This window comes from Tasmannia lanceolata, unplaced genomic scaffold, assembly GCF_043159265.1.
Source record: "Tasmannia lanceolata isolate RefF3 unplaced genomic scaffold, GAP_Taslan_0.1 ptg000008l, whole genome shotgun sequence".
Lineage (NCBI taxonomy): Eukaryota > Viridiplantae > Streptophyta > Magnoliopsida > Canellales > Winteraceae > Tasmannia > Tasmannia lanceolata.
The window spans coordinates 5517057-5545004 of NW_027518685.1; the positions used below are offsets into that span (position 1 = coordinate 5517057).

Below are 27948 nucleotides of genomic sequence, written 5' to 3' on the forward strand. Positions count from 1 at the left end.
GTACGGCATCGATGAGCCAACGTAGCCAACTGGACGTAACAAAAAACGCGTTCGTATAATACACCCTTTGGACTCTCTCTCTCTTAAAATTGGAAGATTTGTGTTTCAAAGCTCTGCAACTGGATCTGTTCTTCCAGGTTCGATTCTTTTCCCTCTTTCTATGTAAATGATGTAGAAATTAAATTTAAGAGAGACGACCAGACTCTATTTTTTGATGCATCTAAGATCCCTCTTTCGTGTCAAGAGCCGCTCCAAGGATAGCGAATTTAAATTCTCTGTTTTTATTCGTTGATTGGGCTGCTTGAATGATTCATATTCTCGAAATCCATGTAATTTGGAGAAATTTAGTTCTATTCAAATTATATTCTGCGAAATTCAAACTTTCGTGGCCGGATCTGTTCGGAAAATGTAGATTCTGAGCATTTCTGGCTTCAATTTTTAAAATATAAATCTTTCTCGATGAAAACTAATGAGAATTTTTAAGGCGTTGCTATTCGAAATGATTGGATTTGAGCTTCACGGTACAAGTCATAAGTCTTTTTGATTTAAAACTTCTTCGTATAAGCAAAAAAAGTGTGTTGCTTTTGGTGATTTTTTTGTAAAGAATTTAGGGCATTTTTGTTGCTTTGCATTTGTCATATGCACAGGATTTTTGCTTAATGTTATCTTTTAATAAGGGAGCTACGTTTAATTTTTAATTGGAATTTCTTTGAGAATTTTCTACATTTCTGTTCTCGGGCAGTTGGGTTTGCTATTTGAACCGAGTTTCGTACTTTATGCTTGAATAAGAAATCAAAGTATCTTCTTTTGAAAGAATTCGGGGTTTTCTGTTCGCGTTCAAGCGTCTGCATCTCTCTCTTTGTGTAAATTTATCTTTACATTTTTGACGAGTAGTCTGATTGAATCACTTCCTTTACGAGTGCCATGGGGTTGAAATAGAATGGTACCATGAGATGCATTAAAATGAGAGTTCTTGTGAGATGCTGTGATTGAACTTTGCCATGGAGATGCCTTAGCACAAAGATACCCATGGTTGGACGATCCTAATCGTCCAACCATGGGGACTTTTCACCAGTGAATATGAACGGCGGCTTTGTTCTTTTTTGGTTTTTTTGTCTCTCAAATGGTCCAATTAGAGTAGTTTTGTGATGTGGCACCTCTTAGGTGAATTTCACTGGGGGGGCCCAACCATTGCAATGCAAACCTAGGTTTCACAGATTACTTGCCTGAGATTTTGGAGTATAAATAAGTTTTAATTACAGTAAAACAGCATCATGCGTTCTAAAATCAGATTAAACACGTCAAATTAATTAAATAAGCCAAGGTTTTTGTAGGAATTCTAAAGTTTAGATTTCATTCAGCAAATAGAAACTAAATAGAAATTAAACAACCTAGGCAAGTCTCGTACAAAAATTCCAAAATGAGAACAAAAATTAATGAGAAATAAAATCTGATCTCAACTACTATGACTCATGATTTCCAACAGCGATGAGAAAATAATAAGTGATAGTATGGTTTGAATAGAGTGGTAGGCATGGCAAGGGTTGGGCTGATCATGGAAACAAAGGTGTAACTGTAAGTCTGTTGAGAGGGGTTTAAGGGGTAGGGAATATGGGGATATGATGCTTAAATAAATAGAAAACGATCCGTATCTGGGAGTGACGTGCCAAGCTTCGTTCCTTGATCGTCCGCTGCAGATAATGGCCAAGAGGAGAAAGAGAGAAAGCTAGAGTGAAGGAAAGAAAGGTTTATCTCGGTCAAGAAAATGAGAGATCAAGACAATCAAGATCAAAGAGATCGAGATCAAGAAAAGACCAGGACCGGGAAGAGAAAGGAAGATCAAGATCCATAAAAGATCAAAAACAAGAAAAAAATTAAGATGCAATAAAGATTAAGATCAAGAAAAGAAAAGAGGATCAAGATCCGAAAGAGATCATTATCACGAAAAGGGGGAAAGATGATCAAGGAGGAGAAAGATAAGGGGGAAATGTTTATAAAATCAACCGGGAAGGTGAAGATGAAAGGGGAGATAAGAAGATAGGAAGTAAGAAGGAATAAAAGGGGAACGGTCTATAAATCCAATTGGGAAGAGTGACGTGGAAAGGGAGAAAATGAATGTAGAAGAGGGGAGAAAAGCGGGAGGAGTAATAGAGGAGGGGAGGGTGAAAGGGAGAGAAGAGAAGAGGGAAGAAGTCTACCAAGGGAAGTCTGATGAGAGAGAGAGAGAGAGAGAGAGAGAGAGAGAGAGAGAGAGAGAGAGGATGGAAGAGATGGGATGAAAGGACTAAGATAATGCCTGGATCACATCACATTGCATCTTATGAAACGTTTTAGACAAGTACACACTTTTTTTTTGGAGACACAAAATAACAAAGCATGCCAACATGATAGAATACATCTCGTCCAGATCCTACGCATGGAGAGCCTACTACTTGCTAGATAAAACCTTTAAAGACAGTTGATCGTTGAGTGGATTTGCAAAAGGACCAGAAATGAATGATGTATGAATACATTCCAGTGCTACATGGACTACGATGTCAACACTGAGTGTCAATAGTATCATACATCACAGGCCTGACACCAAGATTAAAAGTAGAACAACTCCAACAAAAACCCCTTCCATAAGTGATGATTTAGTCCGGCAAACTCCACAACCGGTTGAATTGGCTGAAACATTTCCAAGGGTGCCTTTGGCAAGGAAGTTCTCCATTGCATGGTGAGATGAGTACTGAATTGCTCTAGATGGATCAGAAGCATGCAGAACAGTGTATGATGCACCGGATTTCTTCAGAAAACTGATGATTTCTGAGAAAATCTTTCAGAAAGATTTCTGAGAAAATCTTTCAGAAAGATTTCTGAGAAAATCTTTCCTTCTGATTGAGTCTGGTCAGATTCTACATATGACTGTGAGTACCATTCAAAAAAAATAAAAATAAAAAATGACTGTGAGCGGTGAGCCTCCATTGCAGAATACAGTCAAATCTGTCTGTCCCTTCAGCCTTTTCTGCATCCTTGAACCCACATACTCATGGAATGCATTAAAGCCTGCAAGTTACTTAGGTCTTCACCCTCTACAGTACACGAATACATGACAATGACACTATTCACTACTAACTGATGTCCACAATTCTCAGTAAACCGTGAGATTATGGAACTTTCCATTGTCTCATTTTCATCTGATGCAGAAACATATGGAGATGCCATGGAGAAACTGGATCCTGTGAATGACACCGTAAGCAGGTCTATAAGATCTTGATCCAAGTGTGTATTTCTAGAAATATCTGAAGATTGCAGCTTCCCACCGACGAAAGCAATTGTTGTATCCACAGACTGCTGAGGGTTCTCCCCAGAGTACACTAAGTTTGACCAGCGTCTTTATGTTAGAACAATCTTGTCTAAATATTCTGGGGAGATAGTACGATAATTAACAATTTGCTTCTCCCCCATAATATGAATGATTCATCATGGTGAGGCGACCATAGAAATGCAGGAACTATGTCTGATGAGGAAGACACAAGCGAAGGTTTTACCATCGCAAACAAAAAATGGCACGAGGAGTGCCATAAATCCCCCCATCTCTTCCTGAAGAAGAGCTGATTTGGAGTGCCATAAATCCCCCCATTTATTCCTGAAGAAGAACTGATTTCTACCTTAGATTTTATAATTGTGAAACCGAATAAATATGGGATCGAGATTTCTTTCTCTCATTCTCCGATTCAAATAATCACATCTTGTAGTATTATTTCATGAACAACTAAGTCAGCTCACTAGTCATGCCAAGACATACAAGGTTTACTCTTCATACTTATGATTAAGTAGAAAGCAGCAAATCTTTCTTGGACATTTACGATGATCTATTTTGCTTTTCAGCTTTCTTCTAGTTGATTTTTGTAATGGTTTCCCGGAACTCACTTATTAAATTATTTTGTCATATTGATCAAGCCCCTGAAATCCTCTTCATCAATCAAAAAATAATATATAATTGCGTCTGGAATCGTCCCATCTATGACATGAAATGGGCATCGTGTCTTCCTAGATTTACTAATTCGCCACATTCTTTCATCGTGTAAATCTTGGTTCTTAAGAGATGACAACATTAGTTACTATGTTCTGCTTCGTTCTATTATCTTTTTCATTACCTTGTTACTTTGGCTTATTACGTCATCTTTCTTAATCGCCGTTGATGAAGCAACATGAAAGTAACGACCTGATATTTCCTCCTACTTATTAACCAGTTAGGCGTATTATCAATGCATCTGTGATTAAGAACGAGTAAACTTTCCTTTCAATCTGCTACATACGATCATTCAAACATTTTCAATATCACAGATAATATATATAATTGCATGTCACACTCTATTACAATTCGATGAGCAAACGACCATCCCGTCATCACTAGAACATAATCATTGTTGCTTTTCTCTTAGCTACTATATTTTTATTCTATTATTCCTGTAATTTCGATTTTACCCACCTGACTTTTTTACAAGAAAAAAAAAGTAAAGGAAAAGACACCTAGTGACTCATCTGTTTTGTCTTTGGGCTAAGTTGCTAGCTGAAAGTGGGATTTATAGTTATACCATTCTATCCCAGGAGGTGGACTATGAATGAGTCTTCATCAAAGAGGATGAGGTTCTGATATATTCTCTTGCCAGGCCATCACTTGGGCACCAAATGCAACCAAGGTTTAGGTTTGAGCAGTCTGATTCAGTGGGAAGCTACTTGTGGAAGTCCTGAAGGCAACAATATGGAGAGAGGAGGGTTTCATGAACATTTAAATGTCTAATCCCTGATACTTCTCCACTCTCCAGTCTAGATCTCTCTGCTCTACTATAGTGGTTGGTTCTCAAATATTGGGAGATGTAGTAATTCTTTCTCTATTCACTTTGGGCATTATGTCTACATAGAGAAGCAAATGTTAGTGTTGAAAATTTAGCAAATTCTGGAGGTTGTTTCACTTCTTTCAAAACATGTCATTGATTTATTGTAAGCTAACTTGTTTTAATTTTTTTCGGTTAATAAAATTTTCATTCTGTTTAAAAGAACTCCTAAATCTGGAACAATTGGAAATTTTAGGGAGATACCAAGAAACAATCAATGATTGGATCAACTTAGCTCTGTCTTAAATACAATATCCCAATGAAGTCTTGATTGGACCTAGATTTAGTCCACCAAACTGTTATTGTCTTTGCCGGATTTTCGCCGTTGGATACTCTTCAATATGAGCCTCTTCGATGCAGAAAAATGAAAAATTAACTCCAAAGCAAGTGATGTATGCTTGATGGCTTTCTCTCCTAGCTAAGTATGATACTGATCTACTACCCTTGACCCTGTTCCTAGAATTTTGAATTCCTTATGTAATGTACATGTTTGAGGACTATGACCACATACTATGTCTGTGAGAGGCTTTTCTAACATAAGGTAGAGTTTTGGCTCCTAACTTTTGAACTATATTTGATCCAGTTAGTTTATCTTAATCCCATGAGATTGGTTGCTTTTTAATACAATGAACCTTGAAATCCTAGTGATATATGCCTTCCATGCAATTTGGCTAATCTTCGGCAATATTCCAACTTGTCCTAAATTTCCTTTATTATTCGTTATACTTGCTGTGGATATCATATGATGACTCTAATTCTGGAATTTCATTTTGAGACATGTCATTGACTCCCTAAATAGAAGAATATTCTGTTCCTTGGAGCATGTGCTGATAAATAGCTGTTTTGACTTTTGAGCTCTCTCTTGAACTTTTTATGTTGTTTGGAAATGCTCAACTTCCCTTGGAGACCATGGGGTTGGTCCATGAATTTTCCTTTTGCCACATTCTGCTCTAATGGTTTAAGGGGATAGTTCATCAAGATGTTTATTTTTTTGAACAAAATAGTGCATCAAGATGTTCCCAAGGCCCTACTTGATCTCGAACTATAGTTCTAGATCTTACCAACTGCCCATCCTACCTCCTCGATGTTCTTGCTAGCCCATTTTGGTAGGATCTTTCGGTGGCATGTTTTGTCCTTTTTTTTATGGTGGGAAGATTTCAATCGAAATGAGCAAAGACCTAGGTGGTCAATGCAAAGAGAAATACAAGAAAGATGATAAAGAGAAAGAAAATATAGAAAAGGACAAAATATCAAGGGGGGAGATAATCGAACATTTTCAATCACTCCTTGACTACACCTTCCCTAGCTAGCCTATCCGTCACTCCATTGACAGACCCTCTGACATGATGAAAAACCATGGGAGAACTAGGGAACTGGTAAGCTATCAGATGACGCTGAGGGAGTCACCCTCCACGATGACTCTACCCAAAGAATCTCTTGCTTAGAATTTTATCCCCTGATGAGCTGCTTGCAACTCCGCCTTGCTAGCATCTGCAACCTTGATTGGACCCACAAAGGCCCATATAACTGTCCCTGACGCGTCTCAAAGCATGCCCCCAATACCTGCAGGTCCAGGGTTACCCAGGCTGGATCCGTCAAAGTTGAACTTCAGAAAACCTAGGGCGGGAGGCTCCCACTCCCGCATGATCCTATGCTAGACCATCTCACTTCATCTACCTAAAAGTGATAGCTCTCACTCTATCATGGGCCAGATCTCTTCTATGCTTCACCTTCGTTTCAGCTTACGATCTCTGGAATGGATGGTCAGTGGCATGTTCCATTGTTGAGCAGCGGCCAGGGATCATGCAGGAGTGGGAGCCTCCGCCCTAGAAAAACTCAGGATATCTCTACTGTTGTATAATTTGGAAAATACTCTAACTTTCCTTATATGCATTTAATCACGTTATTATATCTACAGGTGTTCATTCTTCATAGTTACACATCCTTTAACAATTTTTGCTGACACCCATGCAATTTGCTGATGGAATTTCAGAACGTCAATGTCTTGACTATAAAATAATTTTTTTTTTTTTGCAGAAGTTAGTCCAACATTGATATACTGGTTGTTTACTTCATAGTTGAAAAATGTATCTACCTGCTGTTTACTGGTGCTGAGACATTGGGATCTGGGTAGCAGGATGGAATCAGAATCAGCTGATAGGTCATCTGCTGCTGCTCCTGATGTCAGCCATTCTGCTGTTCCGAGACAAGATAGCTCTGTACGTGACACGCCATCTATGTTATCTGCTTCTGGTATATCCTCATGGGCCAGAAGTCTCAAAATTCCACAACCTTCATCGCAAGAGGATCCTCAGTCAAGAAATTCAGGAAAGTCAACATTTACTCGTTTCACCAGTGGATTTGGGTTACGCTTATCTCCAAAAGCTCCTGTAGGCGTGGCAGATGAGGGTACTGAGGGTATCTCGACAACTGCTGCTGAGGGTACCTCGACAACTGCACAATCTGGTGTTCTGGGATCATTTACAAAAGGGTTAGTAGATTCATCTAGAAGTGCAGTCAAGGCTGTGCAGGTTAAGGCTCGGCACATGGTCTCTCAGAACAAGCGAAGATACCAGGTAGCTTACTAATATTACTATATATAAGAGTATTGACGCCGGTTGGGCGTGTGATCTCTTACCATATTCTTTATGAGGTAAGAGTTTGATGAATCAGTTTCCGCCGATGTGTTACAGTTCATTACTAATTAGGGAACTAGAACATATGGACGTGATTTATGACATCACATTTTGTTATGCAATATTTTCTCTTTAGCTTTCATAAACTTCAATTCTCCTATCACTTGAAAAAGAAATGTTCGCTTCACCATATTGAGAATAACTGCTGGTTAAGAAGTGCCTGAGTCGAGTCGGTTTTACCTTGTTCGAGTTTGGCCCTACGAAAAAACTCCTTTGACTTGCCCGAGTTAATGAAAAGTTGATCTGGTCAATCATTGATTCACTCTATTGAATTGTGTTAACTCGGCCAAGTTCTTGTCTGAATACGAGTTTTTAAACACTGGGAATGACCTCTATCGGGAAGCCAACATGTGATTCTTTTTTTTTTTCGAAGAAAACAAAAACCTTTAATTTTTTCTTGAATGGTTGCAAATTTTATTAATCGAAAAAGATGAAGACCGAGATGGTCAATACTCAATACCAAGGAAAGCGAAAGACAAATAAAAAAGAAAGATTATGTAAATTGAGGCTGATAGATAATCCTCACGGAGGCAAAGAGTCAAAACATTTCCAACGAGTCTTTGACCACCCCCTCCCTGGCTAGCTCATCGGCACCATCATTTTCTGATATTCTAACATGCTGTAAGACTATAGAGATGAACCCACCCAAACCTGAATCTCATCAAAGTAACGGTCGAATCTCCAACGATGATGATGGGAGCCATTGATCCAACGGATTACATTAAGAGAATCCCCTTCAACCACAACTTTTTCCATCCTTTCTTTATTTAATAGTTTTATACCTTGGTACATGGCATGCACCTCCACCTCGCTCGCATCGACTATGCCAATTGGGCCTACAAATGCCCACAACACCTCCCCTAGCTCATTTATCAAGACACCCCGAATTCCAGAAGGGCCAGGGTTTCCAAAGCTAGATCCATCAATGAACGTTAGAAAACCTGTATGTGAAGGCTCCCAAACCTGACTGATCTTCAGCTTTTGTTCCATACGTAGGCAAATCTCCTTCCACCCATTCCACAGGTCGAAGACATATACATCCATTCCACCGGTCGCAGGCAGATACAAATCTAAAACTACGGATGACTTTTACCAAGATATGGTTAGAGCTACCACTTTGAAATATAGGTAGAATGAGCTCTTTGAATGCCCTTTGAAGACTTGTGTTTCTTTCTTTCCATAATACCCAAATCGTAGCTAAGAAAGAAACATTTCATAGAATCTTACCTTTCTTTTTCCTCTAGACCAAAGGACCAACCCATGAGAAGGTCCATAAGCTTAGCAGGCAACACCCAAGCTATCCCAAATCTCCTCAAAATTTTACTCCATACCTCCCTTGCAATACGGCGGTGCATAAAGAGATGATCTACCATTTCCCCCGCCTCAATGCAAAGTGTGCAATGATCAATAATAAAAAAAGCTTTCTCTTTCTCTAAAAGTCAACTTCCTGAATTCTTTTAAGAAGTACCACCCATCCAAAAAACACACACCCTGGGTAGGGCCTGGATCGACCACACCCTAGCTACCTTGGCAGAGACAGGGCTAGACACAAGGTGGAAATAATATGATTTAATAGAGAAGTCTCCAGATGAACTCCAAATCCAAACCCGTTTGTCCTCTCATGTCTGCTTTATGTAAACCTCGTCAATCACCTAAGAAGCCCGCAATGGATGCAAGTTCCCTCTCAAAGAAGTGTCTTTTGAAAACCGACCACCACAACACTCTACTCTTCCTCTTATCCATATAGTCCTTAATAAAAGTCTCTTTCAACACTGCTATTACAAACAAATCTTGAAAGAGCTCATTAAGGGGGTAATTAGTGCACCATTTATCAAGCCAACACATTACTCTCTCCCCTGAGTAGACTCTGAACATTATACCTTCTTTGAACATATGTTTGAAGCGCATAATATCTCTCCATACCGTCAGGCCCCTGATGTTTGAAACAATCTTTCGGCTCCCAATGACCTTGTGAGGCTCCATATTTAATCTCAATTACTTGAACCCATAGCTGAGTCCTCTCCTCCCCAAATCTCCATAGCCATTTCTCCAATAGGCAATGTTCATTTCTTTTATTTTTCTGATACCAAGGCCACCACCTCTTATAGGCTTGCAAACTTCTTCCCATTTAACCAAAGGAATACCTCGCTTCCCCCCCCCCCCTCACATAAATCTTCTCTGCACTTGTTCAATTCTTTTCACTATGCTCATAGGGCATTTAAAAACCGAAATTTGATAAATTGGTATGTTTGCTAAAACAGGTATCCAGTCTTTTCTCTACCCTCTCTACTATATGATCTCTGCTAATCTGCCTTTGTAGCTCCAACTATGATGTAGGAAGATGATCCACCCTGCACCCCATAATGCCTGCCAAACCATGAACTCTCGCTTCTTCTAAGTGTATGCCGAACACTAGATTTGTGGAAATTGGTCCTCTGAACAGAATACCTTTAATATGAATAAAGATAGCAGATATACAAGGGAAGGGGCTGATATAGCCCCGTCAAGAAACAAAAAAGTAATTCTTCATTGTGAAATGAACAAAAGAGACTGCCAGAAGGGCTTCCCCAAGTAAATTAAAACAATAACTGGTGGCTGGTTTCACCACCCTCATAGCGTAGCACACAAGAAAGTGCAGGCCATGTATCTTTAGGCGGTTGCATTGTTCAAAAGAAGCATCATGGCACATCGTTGTTGCACTTCATTTTCTTTTGGTAAATAAATAAAGCAATTATTGTGAGATTTTTTTTCATGCATTTGTATATTTACAATCTTTCCACTGCCATCTAATTTCAATTTTATAAGAATTTCCGACAGATTTATGCATAACCTTATTACTATGGTTGTTTATTCTTTTCCCAGGAAGGTGGATTTGATTTGGATATGACATATATCACTGAGAATATTATTGCTATGGGCTTTCCTGCTGGTGATATGAGCTCTGGGTTTTTTGGATATGTTGAGGTAAACAATCAAAGTAGCTTTCATTGAAGCTTAAACTGTCTGAATGGCATGTATCACTTTTATCTAGACTATTTGAGGATGTTATGCAGGGGTTCTACAGAAACCATATGGAGGAAGTCATCAAGTTTTTTGAAACTCATCATAAGGTAATGACAATACATTATTGCGTCATTCTTCAACGTGAATACTAGGCTAGAATAATTTCGTTATATCCACTGTTTGGAGAAGAGTATTTTCCATACTATCCTTATTGTATGTATGTCCTTGCCGAGGATATTTTCTGCATGCTCAAATATCCGATCTATTAAATGTACCTTTAGTGAGTTATGATGTGCTTGATCTGAACACATTTGGTCAATTTGATAGATTTGAAAACTTAAAATCTATCATTCATTTAACTAATGCCGTTCAAAAAAAAAATCATTCATTTAACTAATATCTTTACTAATGGAGGAATAGGGTTTTATGCCTTTTATAAGCTTATAATTGATGAAATGTCTATTCTGCTCCAACACAACAAGAATGTCCCTAGGCATCCTTGTTCTAGATATAAAAAGCTTGCTTGTGGGATAGGGATGCCAATTTCTGGAAAGTCACTTGGCCAAGCATCATTTACTTGGTTTTCTTACATGTTAATTGATTCAGAAACTATCTTTTCCCGTATAAAATGATAACATTTTTTTATTGCCTGACTTGCTAACAAATGGTCTGCACTATGATTGTCATGATATAGTATATTTGGACAGATGTATAAATCAATATTGGTTAGAAGTAATGTGAGGGATGCCAATTCTTCTATTGAGGTAGCCATTATGCTTTATTGTACTTCCAGATTTGATTTAGTTAGTGTATGCCTTTAGTCACTTCATGAAAGTATGAAACAAGAATTGGTTGAAGAGAGAAACGATAGCATCTTGTTGATATTTCCGTTGATTCTTTGGCCCAATTGTCATCAATGTAATTCACCAATTTAGTGTCAAATTTCCATGCATTTTTTTGTCTATAAATTCGTTTTTGACTTGGTGCCAGTACTCATAGACAGACTTATGAGTGTTATCATGTAAATTTTTGAAGAACTTTTTGGATTCGAAGGACTCGATGGATTATGTTAATAAACTATTTAAACTAGGAGAAACCATCGAGGCATATATTACATACAATTAATTTCCTCTAGGGTTTGAGAACTGAGAGCATGTCCATACGAATATGATGATCCTTGAAAGATATCATCATACGTGTTCTTATGCTGAAGACAACCCATCTTTCATCAGTCTTAACGCATCAGCGCACACATGCTATGTGCATGCATTGTGCATGTGCATGGGATCCATCATAATTCAACCATTTGATTCATATATAACACATGCATTTGTTAATGCCCTCGTTTTGAACTCATCAGAGTATCATAATACATATTAAGTCATAAAAACCAACTAATATGTGTTGGGCCCACTTGCAACCCAAATAAATAACAAACACGTGCCATATTTCTTGTCTATACATCTCTATGTTTGTTTGTCATATGTGTTCTTTGTAGGAAAGGCCTATCAATTGTTTCTCTTTTGTAGGATGCCCTCGTTAATGGATAGGATCCATTAAGCCCATATATGACATGAGGTGATGTCATGTCACTTAAGTAACAAGGGCTCACAAGCAAATTTTTGTGGGACTTGAATGGAGTTAAGGAGTTTTTATTTCAAGAAAGTTTATTCTACACGGAGTTTCTTTAGCAGTTTAATTCTATAAGGAGTTCTAGTTGTAGGAAAGTTCTCTCGGCGTTAGAAGTTGTCTTTGATTTAGTCTTAGGATACATGGCATGTTCCTGTTGGAACTCTTGTGCCTTCTTGAAATAGGATGTGAAATCCATTTAAAATTTTTGTGAGTTGGAGTTTACTAATGTAATGGCCATTGGCCTTGAGACTTGTGAATGAGTGATTGAATGATCTGAGTTTAAACACCAAACCTTCTCTTGACCATGAGAAGATCTAGGTTGGTATTTTGCTTTTTCTCTTCTGTTTTCTCTCTTCCCCCATTCTCTTTCTTCTTATTCCTTTTATTTTCCAAACTTGCAATCTTCACCAAATGATCCTCATCACCAAGCTTTTTCGCTCATCTTTAACCATTAATCCCATCGTTCACCATCTTAAACCTTCGCCCCATGTCTGCCCAGAAATCTACAACCCATACACCTGCCTAGCAATCACCTTTTCCACTTATCTCCCACCCACAAACTGCCTAAGAGCTCATCCATCCTTTCCACAGTTCACTAAACTCTCTTTCCCTTTCCATCTGCAACCTAAGCTGGAACTGTTGACCATATTTAACCATAACCCATCATGGAACCCTTCCCATCAACCTCCAAGTGTGGCTGTCTTACACCCACCTTATACCTCTCGAAACCCTTTCTAAACCCTAGACCAACCCACACCATATACAACTGTTCCAGAATTTTTATTTTCAGTCCATAAACCTAAACCTGCTTAGATCTGTTACCGATTTATAAACCCAACTGTCCTCTAACCCTGTAACTTATAGCCTTATTTTCAGATCTTGGATTTCCCTTTTAAACCTGATTACAACCCTGATATTGCCGCCCGGACCATCCTTTTCATAACCCGTTCTATTTCAGACTTTAAACCCAACCTGTAAATTAATGTATGAGTTGAACAGTCCACCCTGTGAACTGTTCACGTTTTTTTATGAAAAATAAAACTAAACTGTCCACCTTTTAAAACCTTACTACCAGTCCCTAAAGTTTCCTGAAACCAGTCGAATATCTTTCCCATATCCTCTAAACCCATTCCATTTATTTGTGGTTGACTCTAGCAAGATTTACAGTGTTACATCTATGACAGTCCACTTTACAACCTGCACGGTTATATTTTAGAAACTGAAACAGCTGCCCTTGTATCTGTGCATACCCTACCTAACCCATAATTCATACTCAAGTATATTTACTATTTTATCCAACCATTTACAGACTTATCCAGACCTATCACGGCTATAAAAGTCGCACAAGTTTTCAGATTTCTGTTTGTTAAGTCTGTGATATCTTACTCTTTATTAAGACTGAAGCTAAATATTGAGGGAGAGAGTTCACACCCATTGGTAGTCCTGCGTCAATTGGTTTCAAAGCTACTTATATTGTTCTCTTCCCTTATCCGTCCTGCATCTCCTTATAGAAGTCTGTTGTTTACTTATTTTGAATTTTTATCGTCATGTTTATATGCTCACAATACGAAAGTTTTTATATCTGACTCGACAAATTTCCATATAGATATTTTACATTAGTCTCTTCAAATTGACGTGACGTTAGAAAATGGTGAATTTCTCCTTTTTGCAACACAGACTATTATGAATCCTAGATGATATAGCAGGACCGATTACACTGAATGCTGTAGTATTTTTCTAATTTTGCTTGTCCAGATATTATGTGCCTCATAAGTCATAATGGTTTCCAATGATACTGTTTCTGGTTCTGTTATCTGTCTAAATCACAACTGTGTTATGCTTCATTCTCTATTTAGGGCATTTTTTTCCAGCTCACTAGATGATTCCATTTTAATTGATATTACATGTTAGTAGTTAATGTGATCCGGTAGTCCTCCTCAGGAAGTAGTTTTGGTTTTTTTAATGGTGTTTTTGTAAATATGTGACATGTCTATAGGAACACATAATATTGTGTCCGTCTATTTACTTTCAGTACCACTTGTTCTCTTAATAGTTATACCAAGAGAAGTATAATCACACATCCCAGAAGTTCCAACATTCTGTTGTTATGTGTATCAAGTGTTTCCTGTCTTGCTTGCTAACAGGTTTTTTATTTGCAGGGGAAGTACAAAGTATATAATCTTTGTTTGGAGAGACTGTATGATGCATCACTATTTGAGGGGAAGGTGTGCTTTTAATTCTTTGTTTTTATTCTTGTCACTGTATTCCATCCATACCTTTAAAGTGCATATCTTCTTGCTATGTGTGATGGTATCTGCATGTGCATAACTGCTCCTAAACTTATTATTTGTGTAGACATTGGAAATTTTTTATTTTCTTGATGTTCTTTGTCCATTAATAAGTTCAGCACTTATTAATAATTTCGAATGCCATGCAAAAAAATAAAATAATTTCGAAAGAGCAGGCTTAAATTTATATCCTGTACGTTTGATGAGCTACATTACTACAGTATTGGTTATGGTATGTGGTCCGGTGAAAACCAAAATTCCAGGTATGATAATTCAGGTGCTTACAAGCACCTAAAATATGATTCTAATCTTCATATTTATTGTTGAAGTAGAAAAGATTAAAATATTAAATAATGCCTTCTCCAATGGCTTAAGTTTTTGGAGTAATTGGCTGTTTTCACATGGTATCGGAGCAAAGGTCATGAGTTCAACACTCCTTGATATTGAAAATCCACATGTAATGGCCAACCCTAAAAAGAGGGCCCACATGTGAGGGGGAGTGTTAAAGCATGAAAGATTAATAACGTCTTCTCCAACGGCTTAAGCCTTTGGAGTAATTGGTTGTTTCACATTTATAAAGAACAATATTTATTTCGTGATTGAAATGCTATTTTCTCCATCCGCACTTTGCTCAATATGTATACTATTTTAACCATTAAAGATATGATGAACTGTACCTTTTTTAACCTTGCCTTCTTGACATACAAGAAGTATATAGTTGGTCATGCTGCACCTAATAGTTTGGTTATCAGGAAATGCTAATGTGGCTTGTTTCTCACCATTCTTACAACCTCAGGTGGCTTGTTTCCCATTTAATGATCATAATTGCCCCCCAATTCAACTTATAATATCATTTTGTCAAAGTGCATACTCATGGTTGAAGGAGGATATTGAAAATGTGGTCGTTGTTCATTGTAAAGCTGGAATGGCGAGAACAGGGTTAATGATTTCTAGCCTTCTTCTCTTCCTCAAGGTGAGTGTTTGATTTACCGCTCTCTGAAGATGTAGGAACTATTATGTTAGGAGAGTTATTCATTTATTTTTTGGTTAACTTTTGTAGTTGTAATCTATATTTGTCACTGTGCAGTTCTTTCCAACAGCTGAGGAATCTATTGAGTACTACAATCAGAAAAGATGTGTGGACGGGAAGGGGCTTGTTCTTCCAAGTCAGATTGTCAGTCTAATCCTTGCTATTTTCTGATGACTTCTTTCAAAGGAAAACATTCTTTCATATTTCTCTGATACTCTTTTTTTTGCTTGTCCTAGAGGTATGTCAAATATTTTGAACGCATTTTAACATACTTCAATGGAGAAAGTCAGCCTGGGCGCAGGTATTTCCTTATTTTCTGTTATACATTGAATTTTTTATATATATTGAAATGTAAAGAATAGAAGAATCACACAGAGAGAGAGAGAGCTCATATATTTTATTCGTTACGATGGACCTCTGTAAAATAACTATACACGTATGCACACATGTATCTGTATAGGTATGTGTGTGTGTGTGTGTGTGTGTGTAGAGAGAGAGAGAGAGAGAGAGAGAGAGAGAGTATACGATGAAATGGCGCACAAACACGTAAAGGTGGTACGCCAGAAGTACCCCCCTTGATATTTGATCCAACAGCAGCTTCTCAAAGAGAGCTGTTGTTGGATCAAATATCAAGGATGGGATTGTATGTGTTTGTACGCCATTTCATCATATAATCTTTCTCTCTCTCTCTCTCTCTCTCTCTCTCTCTCTCTATATATATATATATATATATATATATATATGTGTGTGTGTGTGTGTGTGTGTGTGTGTGTGTGTGTATGTGTGTGTGTGTGCGCGCGTGCTCAAAATCAGTGTTTGTACTTACAAATTGGAACAACATTATTCAGCTATTTACTACCTTACTGACATTAAATTTTGTCTAGGTGCATGCTTAGGGGTTTCCGTCTTCATAGGTGCCCCTATTGGATTAGGCCCTCCATTACCATTTCTGATCATAATGGTAATGCTGCAAGCTTCATGCTTCTTTTTTTTGTCTTTTTCTATTCCATTAGATTCTAAATGGTAACTTGTGGTTCCAAAAGGTTGCTTACTTTTTTTCTTTTTCTTTCTTTGTTTTTTAAAACTTGGTTGTCATGTCACATTGTTTGTCTTATTGACTGCCCCAATCATTTTTAGAGTTGAGTTATAGTATTCTTTCGTATTCCATTGGTTGATTAAAATATTTACTCTGCACAGGAGTTCTCTTCTCAACAAAGAAGCATCCACGGACTAAAGATTTGGCGGTAGGTCTTGTCACTAACAGATCTATTTATTTTTCACCATATAGGTAATGTTAGAATGTGATTTCATGTTTTAAAGTGGCATTGTTGTGTTAATAACTTAATTTGATGTTCACAAACTGCGACAATTATCTCATTTGTCATGCTACAGTTGGCTAATATCTCTGAACTTTAGAATTTCTCAAGATACCATGTTGAGCTTTGCCTTGATTTCCCAATGTTGTCGAGTGAGGGTGTACGCTGTCTTTTAAACAATTGGGATACTTTTATGAAGCTGTAGGCCTCGCTGCTTAGATTATATCTTAGCATATATGAAGAATGCATACATACACATACACATAGATTTGATTTTACATTTCTCATATTGCTTGAGCATACATTGTTTGAAATTTGTGGCGTTGCAAGGCATTTTTTCTTTGTTACTGATTTGCATTTTCTAGGACATGTGGGCCATTTGGGGCCATTCTATTTCTTTCATATAATGCTTTTGCATTCTCCTTCTCCTTGTATGTATGTATGATGTGCTTATAACTCAATATTGTGCTACAGGCACCATATCTGTTGGTGTATGATTAATGCCCTTTAGCCTTCAGGGATATTATGTTGGTTGGAGTTGGACACCTATTTGACCTGAGTGCCAGACGTTTGCATGAGTTCCCATAAAAAAATCCATTAGTCTGAGTATTGACTTATGGTGTGGGCTATCACAACTGCCTGGTGTCTGAGGTCAGAACTAGTGCATACTGAAAAAACTTCCAGGGTTATTGTGGTTGTCAGCTTTTCACATTTAGAGGTCTAGCGTGTATCTCCATATGGGGTGTGCTTCATGGGTCGAGTCACTGATGAATACCTAATGTTAAAGTATAAAAGATTAAATAACGCCATCTCCATCAGCTTAAGCTTTTGGAGTAACTGGTTGTTTCACATGGTATCAGAGCCCATGTCCTGTGTTCAAATCTCACAACTCCATGTTATTAAAAAGTCCACATGAAATGACTAGCCTAAAAAGAGGGGCCACATGTGCCACATGTAGGCCAACCATAGAAAGAGGGGCCACACTTGAGGGGGAGTGTTAAAGTATAAAAGATTAAATAACGCCATCTCCATCAGCTTAAGCTTTTGGAGTAACTGGTTGTTTCCATGGTTTTAAATTTCGACAGAAATCAACTTCGGATTTCGGTGGAGACCGACACTGAAATCACACTTATCCGAAACGGTATTTTATTTCGGCCGAAATTTCGATCGTTTTTTCCAGGAGAAGTTGGTAAGTTAACATGGTATCAAAGCCAAAGGTCTCGAGTTCAAATCTCCCGGATAGCAAAAAATCCATATGCGATGGTAGGCCCAAAGTGGGACCACATGTGCCACGTGTTTACCAAGTGGGCCACACGTGCGGGGGAGTGTTAAAGTATAAAAGATAAATAACGCCTTTCTCCAATAGCTTAAGCTTTTGGAGAAGTTGGTAAGTTAACAGAGAGAAACATGAGAGTTTTTTTAAAGACACATCCAATGGTGTGTGAAGTATCCAGAGACAAATCTTCTCGGTAGTTGTTCAGTGGGCATCTATCCTTTCCATGTTTAGTGGAATCTTGGTGACATCCTTCCTTAGGACTTGATAGGTGATCAGGTTGATCAGAATTCACTTGGAGGCCCCAAAGCCTAGATGGACTCCACCTCCAGGGACGTTGAAGTTGAAATTTGATGGTTCGCGTTTAGGAAATGCATGCCCAACTTGCATTGGGGGACTGGTGAGAAATGCGGCAGAGAGGTTTTGTGCGCCTTTCTGGGCCCAATTGGTGAGAAGTATGCTGTCGAGGCAGAGGTCAGGGCATTTCTTAGTGAGATACGATTCGCTCCTCAGGATCAGATTCGGCACATGAATCATTGAGGGAGACTCCCTCAATGTGATCAGATGGGTGAGAGATGGGATGTGCTTCCCTTGGCGGTTTGTAGATGCCATTATAGTAAATCCGAGATTCTCTAGAGTGACTTGATATAGAGATTTGACATATTTGGCGTCCGGATAACACGGATACTGATTCATTAGCATGAGAGGGAGTTGGCAGACAGGAGATTCTGTTATTACATCACTTACCACCTTAAGAGTGTATAGTTTGGTTATAGATTCTATTTTGTGGTGTTTCTCTGTTTTCGTTTTTACCCCTCTTTTCTTCTTTTTCTTCTTCTATTATTTATGTGTATTGCACTTAGACCATGTCAGTCTTTCAGTTTTGCTTTTCTTTTAATAAAGTATGTCATTCAAAATACGAGAAATGCTAGACCCAACGGCGGCCTTGCAAAAACCAGCTGCAAGTGCACCCTTCAATTTAGCATTCATCTCTCTCTCTCTCTCTCTCTCTCTCTCTCTCTCTCTCTCTCTCTCTACATACATACATACATACATACATATATATATATATATATATATATATATATATATATATAGAGAGAGAGAGAGAGAGAGAGAGAGAGAGAACAGTTACCTACACACTACCTTAAAATACAGTGGGGGCCCACATTGTTTGGGTGATCCAAACAATTCATTTGAATGGTCCTCACATAGATAGGGTGTCCACAAAAAATCAGATCCATAGGATCATCCCAAACCTACAATTTGTGGAGGTAAAATGGACGTGTATAAACCTTCACAAATTAGTCCATTTTTTGCCTCCATAGTTTGAATGGTTAGGATGATCCTATGGATCTGATTTTTTGTGGACATCCTATCTATGTGAGGACCATTCAAATGAATGGTTTGGATCACCCAAACAATGTGGGCCCCCACTGTATTTTAAGGTAGTGTGTAGGTAAGTGAAATGTTTTCTCATATATATATATATATGAGAGAACGGTTCCTACACATATGTGTAGATAAGTTATCTACACACTAGCTTAAAATACAGTGGGGGCCACATTATTTGGGTGATCCAAACCATTCATTTTTAAGGCCCTCACATAGATAGGGTGTCCACAAAAAATCAGATCCATAGGATCATCCTAACCATTTGAACTGTGGAGGCAAAAAATGGACTAATTTGTAAAGGTTTAAAGACATCCATTTTACCTCCACAAATCGTAGGGTTGGGATGATCCTATGGATCTGATTTTTTGTAGACACCCTATCTATGTGAGGGCCTTTAAAATGGATGGCTTGGATCACCCAAACAATGTGGGCCCCCACTGTATTTTAAGCTAGTGTGTAGAGAACTCTCTACACATATGTGTAGGAACCGTTTTCTCTCTCTCTCTCTCTCTCTCTCTCTCTCTCTCTTTATATATATATATATATATATATATATATATATATATATATATATAGTATTGGGGATTGATATCTCCACTCCCTTTTCTCAATAACGGCACGCTCAAGATTGTCATCTTGTGAATTTTCAAGGTTTGGGGCGTTAAACCAATTACTAAATGTTAAAACATAAGAGAAACCAAGCAAATCCACTAGTAACAAGCTGGAGCAATCGATACTCTGGTATCCACGTATTTCCCAATATTTCCTGTATAGTTTTTTTTTTCCTTGTATCGTTAGATGCCATTCTCCAAAGGATCATCACTAGCCGACTGCATTACAACGACCATCGTCGGTGATTGCTTGTTGAGTTGATTTTATCCATGACCTGCCATTTCTATTGACTCGGCTGCCAACTGCCTGTTGTAGTAGCTCGTTTCCTGCACTCCACTGCCCATTTCATCATCCATCCTAACTTCGCTATTCCTGACTCCCTCTGAACAGCATTAGCCGTCGACTCTCTTTATTGAACGAAACCATGACATCGGCATCCTTCTTGCAGCTCGGCCATAACCGTGCGCTGCCTTGTATTCACCATAATTGTTCCTATTCCGCAGGCACCCTCAGCGTCATCATCATCGTCCTTATTTTGTCACCACATCGACCTTTGATCATTGCCCTCACTTATGGCTTCTGCCACCTCACTATCGATTTCCACGATTGGCCATTTTCGACCACGCAGGCATTAACTCTTGTCTTGGCTGACTCTACCTTGCTCTCTTTGAGCACAACCACAAGAAGTTCCTCATGGGCCCTCCTCTAACATGGTGTTCCTTTCCGTCTCAACCAACTCTCCTTACCACAAACAGTGTTGCATCCAATATATCACATTCTAAGCAGATCTACCCCAGTCTACTTAACTCAACATGCTCCCGACCTTTCTGACGTTCAAGCATCCGTGGCTGAGTGCAACCGCAGTGCCGACCAGAGTGCATATAATTCATTTTTAAAATAGGGCACTATTCGTTTAATTCTCTGTTATTAATAGATTTAGTGATGAAATCTTTTCTAAAGTTGCCTGCTCGCTTGAGTATGCACTTGATAATGGCATCTTGTCATGCTCTAGTCAAGTTTGAGATCACGGAACAAATGCATTTTATTGAGGGATTGATTGAGGGTATGCCAAAACTTCGATATTGTCAAACATGGCAGGGTTTGAATTGATGTGGAGGGTCGATCATTTTCTATTAACAACTATTTAAGGCACTTGAATTGTTCAGAAACCCAACGAAGATCACATCCTCTTCTCCTGCATTGACTCCCTTCTTCCCTTTGATTTCCAAGACGGGGGAGGGGGGAGACAACATCTTCCTCTCCTACGTTGACTCCGTTCCTGACTTCAAACTCCTGGATGAGGGGGGAGAAAGCTCAACAGTAAGGAGATGTGAGCCTTTGCTTGGAGCTTCTAGACTATATCTCTTATATTTTTGAAAATATCAGAGATATTTTGTGATTTTTTGATAAAATGACCGAGATTTTGAAAAATCACCGAAATATCTTCATATTTTATCTTTATCGTGAAAATGTCCATATAAATTCATGGTTTTATCTCTTCTAATTTTGTTCTTAAATTTATATTTTTATATATTTTAATGATTTTATTTTCCCAGCTTTTCTTGTTATAAGCCTGAAAATAAAAATAAATAAATTTCCCGAGATACACCTTTCCCAAGAAATTCCCGAGACAAATGTCAGTGATTAGTTCTTGACAAAGGGACCGGCGTCAATGACATGCCTTTATAAGTATAACCAAACAAGTCCTAACCAATAACCGGTTGGCAGCTATTAATCGCCTCAGCCTCTAAAAGTAACAGGATGACAAGTTTTGACACGCAGTTATTGAGAAAAGGATGTGGAGATATCAATCCCCTTAGAGAGAGGTGTTAGCAAGATAAGTGAAGTGTTAGATACTTCCACACCTCCTAGTTCGCATGGTGGTTTCCATGTCGAACCACCGCATTGCTTAAAAATTTGGAGATACTCTGTGGTCACTATGTCATGGTAGATGCCAATACCAAACTGCGACAAAAAAGAAGTGGTTTGTGGAAGTAGAATTCCTATTCATGTGTCGGAGAGAGAGAGAGAGAGAGAGAGAGAGAGAGAGAGAGAGAGAGAGAGATGCATTGTAGTACCAACATATCCAATCAAGATCCATTAAAATATGGCAATGCAGAAAGGGAATGATCCATTACAAGAGGATGGGATGTCGTAAAAACAGAAAAAACATACTAAAAAGCACAAAGAGATATAAGCATCGCTAATAATAAAGTTGCTTCGATGTTCTCCACCCATGGCTCCTTGTATAACTTCTAGAGAGAAGTAGAGGTGAGGCCCTTCGTTGCCCAATAAGATTAATTCACTTGAGTAATGATCAATGCAATCATTTCACTTAAGTCATTAAATATCCCAACTTAGGTGTAAAAGAAATACTAACTAGTCAAGGGCAACATGGTCAATCTATGGAGTATAGCATGAAAGATGGTAAGGTATTGTGATCCCTAGATGATGTGGACACCCACCACACCTAGGCTCCAAAAATAACAATATAATAAAATATAAAGTCCTAGATAAATAAAAACTAAAGTCCCTTAGCATAGACGGGGATCAAGATAGGATCACATCAGAGAGAGAGAGAGAGAGAGAGAGAGAGAGAGAGAGAGAGAGAGAGAGAGAGAGAGTGTGTGTTTGTGTAGGCAAAAATTGGTCTCGTCGCTTGCGTGATAAGGTGTCAGTAATCAGGACATGAATGGTCCCTTTGTTGAAACACACCAAGAGAGAGAAAGAATAAATTATTGTCTTTTTAATTTCTAAATATTCATTTAAAGGCCACAATTTGGAGGATTATAAGATCTTCCAACTTCTTTGGGCATTGGCCGTCCATGGCAGGGCCAAACAGATGAATAGGTTTGGATCATTGAACATACCACTGGAACACGTACCTTTTTCCCACTAATATTGAGTTATTGACATTCACACACATTATATGAAAACTCAGATTTTGCAACCAGATTTCTCTACTTGTGTTGTGGTCCTCTTGGGGTATTGCATCCCTGCTTCTTTATAACTCGGTGGGTCTTGTCTTGCAATACCTTGTTGCTTGAATTTCTTGCCAAGGTTCTGATGGAACAACCTTAAAGCGTCCATAGATACATGGAAAAACTTTTGTCTTATACTAAACAGAAACCATAACTTGTTTGTTTGCATGCAACTTTTATATATGAGAATCATTTGATAGTATTGCGTCTTTATAATGCAATAATCAACCGAATATGTTGTTTTCCATATATTTTCATGTAGATTGAGTTACCTTTCTCTTGACATTATCTTCTGCAGCCTGAAGATTTTTGGTTTAGTGCACCAAGGAAAGGGATCATGGTCTTTGCTTTACCAGGGGAACCTGGGCTGACAGAGTTGGCTGGTGACTTTAAGATACATTTTCACGATCACCAAGGAGACTTCTACTGGTCCGTAATTTTCCACTCTATTGTTATTGACCATTTTTGTGTAAATTCAGTTGTTGTCAACAGTTGCCCGTGTCCATCTGAAGTAGCTGAGATCTTATCTGGATAAATGGAGTCAGTATTATCTTTTATTTTTTTATTCATCTCGACTTTATCCATTTTTGGAGTTTGGAGTGAATTTTCTTTGGAAGAGTTATCATCGACACTTCTGTGCAACCTTCTGCATAAATCAAATTATCTTTTAATTTATCACAAACTAATATGAATTAGTCACTAAAGCATATGTGACACATTACATAATGCAACATATGTTGCTTCATAGCAACTTGAGTAAATAAGAGATGGCAAGGTACTAGTCGGTTTTAGTAACATAATGATAGTAGAAAGTTGGAAAGATGAATAATCAGGGAAGTAATTTGATGGGTCGAGCTTGGGCAATCCGAGGCCGGCTGGCATTGGTGGGGTGCTGCGAAATAGGGGTGCAACTCGGGTCGGGTTGAGGCCAACCCGACCTGACCCGAACCCGAACTCAACCCAGTCGGGTCAGGTCGGTACGGGTTGGGAAAAGGGGTTCATTGGAACCCAACCCGACTCGACCCAAGTTCAACCTGACCCAACCCTAATATTTAAGCTTAGAAAACAAAATCATAAAAATGTCGGGTTGCTCAACCCGAACCCGACCCGAACTCAACCCCGGTTGGGAAAACTCGACCTGAACCTGACCCAATTTTTTTTTTTTTTCGGGTTTGAACTCGATCCGAGTTGCACCCCTATTGCGAAATGATTTGAGAGAGGTAGTATGGGCTTTTGCCGGTCCTATTGGGGTAGTAGAGGCGGAGGCCCATGCAGTCCATCAAGGAATAAAATTATTGACTAGATATCATATAGCTTTTTTTCTTTTTCTTTTTTGAAATGGCAAAGTAAATTCATTAAAAGAGGGAAAGGGTCGAGATGACCCCCCCCCCCCCCCCCCCCCCCCCCAAAAAAAAAAAAGAAAAAGAAAAAAAAGAATACAAGCTAGAACAATAGAACAAAGGAACAAAGATAACAAGAAAACCCTCAAGGAGGTAAGAAATCAAACCACTCCAAACCCAACCGACTAACACCATCCCTAGCCAAGGAGTTCGCCTCCCCATTTGCGGATCTCCTCACATGATTAAAAACAATAGAAGACCCCAAAATAAGATCATCTATCTCATCAAAGAGCGAAGAAAATCTCCAAGGAGGCACCACCAATCCACGCAACCAACGAATCACATTAAGTGAATCACCTTCCATAATAGCTAACGTGGTGGTTGGAGGTGGTGAAGCACTAGAGATCATGTAGCTAACGTGGTGGTTGAAGGTGGTGAATCACTAGAGATCATGTAGCTAACATGGTGGTTGAAGGTGATTCAATGAATGTTATTAGGTGTCTCCGTTATGAGCACCCTCATCCATGGAGATTTGTGTCTCTTTGATGAGATGTTCGATTGGATAGGCTTCTCTTCTTTAGCCTTCAATCATGTCTGTCACTCGGCTAATCAAGTGGCGGATGGTCTGGCTAGACAAGTAGTCTATAATACCGATCTGTGGACAGATCAATTCTCCGCAATTGGATCACCGTGACCCGCAAAAAGAAGGCGCAGCACAGCATCAGTCTGCAATGGGAACCTCCGCCGGAAGGTTGGCACAAACTAAATTTTGATGGGAGCTCCTTTGGCAATCTGGGTCTGGCTGGCTTCGATGGGGTGATTCATGATCGCAATCAGAAGATTGTTATGTCATACTTGGGGCCGGCTGGAATATGTGATGCGAATGAAGCAGAGGCAGTGGCTTTATTGTTCGGACTAAGATGGTGCGAAGGCCACAGTTTGGGTCCGTTGATAGTGAAGGGGGATTCAACCAACATTATAGCATGGCCCTCAAACCGGATTGGTGGACCTTGGTGTCTGGCTACTAAGATTGATGAAATCAGAGATACGGTTCGCTCAATCCGTCAACAGATCATTCACCGATGGAGGTCAGCGAATTCTGCGGCGAACGCTCTAGCAAAGGCTGGAGTGAACCGTAACGACAACATTATTGAGGGGCCGTTTTTGGAGAGGGATCATTCCCTGTAATCCTTAAACCCTTGTATCAGTGGTTTTTGTAATACACCGTCTCTGGGGACGTCTCATCCCCATCTCTTGTATTCGGTTATTAATAAAATTCCGTAACCTTTTCAAAAAAAAAAAAAAACCTATCTAGCTTTGTTTGACCACCTTCCCCCTTGAGATTCTTTTTCCTTTGTTATTCTCTATATTGCTCTTTTGTTGTATTGCTCTGTTGTATGTTGACCATCTCGGTCCTATTTAGTATTACTGTTGAGTGTTGGCTATCATTCAGGAAAAAAAAAAATACTGCAGAATTGTCAACATTTTCTATTAAGGTTTTATAAACTGGTAAAATTCTTTAAACTATAACCTATGCAAAAGTTACTAATTTTCAGGAAATTTACTCCACTTGTTCTCTAATTTTTCCAATAAAGTGGATTTCCATTGCATACCGCAAATAAATTACTTGCGTGTTGTTTTTCGAATAATGATTATTCTTACTGAGATATATACTGAAATTTGTTTTCCATGCTTGCCTTGTCCCTTAGAAAAAACCATGTTGTTCCTTTCCTGTGTTGCAACTAATGTATGTATATACTGTCGCTTTTTTTCTTCAGTTGGTTGAATACAACGATGATGGAAAACAGAAAAATCTTAAACACATCAGAGCTTGATGGTTTTGACAAGGTATGTAAACATCACCTCTGATGAAAAAAGAATGGCACAGTTGACCTTTTGCTAGTCAATATTGTTGATCTGCTCATGTAGGATAAACAATCCAAAGAATTTCAACAAATCATTCTTTCCCAATTCGTCAACCCCCATGCTTTCATCCCAACTGCCAATTCTGAAACTTTCCCCAACATTGGATGAATTGCATAATTCAAACTTGTCCATGAGTTCTCTTTGGAGATTAAATGTGGATGCCACACACTAATTGCACAAGATTTTTGCTTCTCTGCTTCCAGATGTTCTCTCTTACTAGTGTTCTTTCATGCTGCCTTATGGTTTTCCTCTGTGATCCTCTGTCTTCACTTCAAATTATAACTGTTGCGCAGAGGAAACTGCCATCCCCAGGATTCCAGGTCGAGGTTGTGTTGATAGACTATGATGGTTCGCTTCCGATAAATCCCAAAACTGAAACTGCCCACAAAGAACCAGATGCAATCTCAGGCACGGGTTCAACTACCATTGATGGGAATATACCACCTCCAGAATCAAATAAAGTCACAGAAAGCAATGATAAAGATGATGTATTCTCTGACAGTGAGGCAGAAGAGAGTGTTTCTTCTAAGAGCCGGAATGTTCACGCCACAGGCAATGTGGGAGAACCTTCTGCTTCTGTTGGACCCAAAATAGAAAAATCAAAGGAGGAAACAGCTGGAATAGCACATGGTATTCAAGAAGTTTCGCTAAAAGGTGAAGGGGCGACCCAGATTCCCAATAGTGAACCAAGAAAAGAGAGTGGTAGTGGTGCAATCCCTGGGTTTGAGGTCCCTAAATTGGATTCAGATGGGGTAAGTGAGTTCAAGGCAATCGCTGCAGATACTTCGGTGTTTACATTTGGGGATGATGAGGACTATGAAAGCGAGTAACAAGGTTGACATTGGCGCCCGAGATTCACAATATGTTGTACATAAGATGATTTGTAAGAAATTTCAAACTATGAAGGTGCCCCAAAGAACGGTGATGCCAAGCACAATTTGTTCTCCTGACAGAAGACGATGTCTGATTAGCCAGGTGAGGAAATTGAATTTATTCATATCTTGAAATACCATTTCTCAATTGAGCTGTGGACTTGGTCCCATCAATTGCATTTAATTGAACTAGATGAGGAAAAGAAGGAAATTGGTATTCCAGACCTCATATATTCCAGTCTTACAAATCCCACTTGTTTGTTTTTCTATGAATGCATCATATGTGGAATAATTGAGCTTTGCAAAATGTCCACTTCTCACTAAATAGGCCATGGGTACTGAGAACATGTCTTATGTCGATTTTTGCAGCATCACACTCCAAAGTGTTTATAACAACTGGGAAATATAAGATGGGTGTAGGCAATGTATTCATATAATTTTGTTGAATTTTTCTTGCCGTATAGCTCATAAAACAGACCTGAATCTTGTACTCGCATGAAAATTCTTTTTTGTGTAATAGAGTCGGGCAAAAATCGAGTCTCTTTTGCTCTCGAGAAAAGAAAACCTATTTCCTATGCTTTTGACTGGAAATCAGTATCGTAGAAACGAGGGAAAGGTAATTTACACGTATTATTTTTTACATTTCCACGTGGGTATTTTAGGCTTCCCATGAAAACAAGAGAACGGTGCCAAATAGGTTTCCT

The 27948-nt window shown here is 38.7% G+C and overlaps 1 protein-coding gene across 4 annotated transcripts; it reads left to right on the forward strand.

The window, feature by feature from the left end:
* On the forward strand, window positions 1-27691 carry LOC143884079 (phosphatidylinositol 3,4,5-trisphosphate 3-phosphatase and protein-tyrosine-phosphatase PTEN2A-like). 4 transcript variants are annotated; one of them, XM_077387465.1, is made up of 14 exons: window positions 73-137; window positions 4594-4862; window positions 6918-7456; window positions 10439-10540; window positions 10630-10686; window positions 14371-14436; window positions 15296-15472; window positions 15587-15673; window positions 15766-15830; window positions 16414-16490; window positions 16727-16773; window positions 23405-23535; window positions 26225-26294; window positions 26666-27691. In XM_077387465.1, the coding sequence occupies exons 3-14, from the start codon at window positions 7019-7021 to the stop codon at window positions 27200-27202; spliced, it is 1854 nt and encodes a 617-aa protein (XP_077243580.1). In that variant the 5' UTR covers window positions 73-137; window positions 4594-4862; window positions 6918-7018; the 3' UTR covers window positions 27203-27691. The 4 variants fall into 4 exon arrangements, with proteins under 4 accessions (XP_077243578.1, XP_077243580.1, XP_077243579.1 ...); XM_077387464.1 differs by having other exon boundaries at window positions 4594-4838; XM_077387463.1 differs by lacking the exon at window positions 4594-4862 and having other exon boundaries at window positions 1-137.
* Window positions 27692-27948: the final 257 nt, after the last annotated feature.

Excerpts from the sequence above, each read along its gene's own strand:
- LOC143884079 (XM_077387463.1), top strand. The coding sequence starts at position 7,019 with ATGGAATCAGAATCAGCTGATAGGTCATCTGCTGCTGCTCCTGATGTC. Across the intron at positions 10,541-10,629 it reads GGTTTTTTGGATATGTTGAG|GGGTTCTACAGAAACCATAT; the intron begins GTAAACAATCAA and ends GATGTTATGCAG. Across the intron at positions 15,674-15,765 it reads TTGTTCTTCCAAGTCAGATT|AGGTATGTCAAATATTTTGA; the intron begins GTCAGTCTAATC and ends TGCTTGTCCTAG.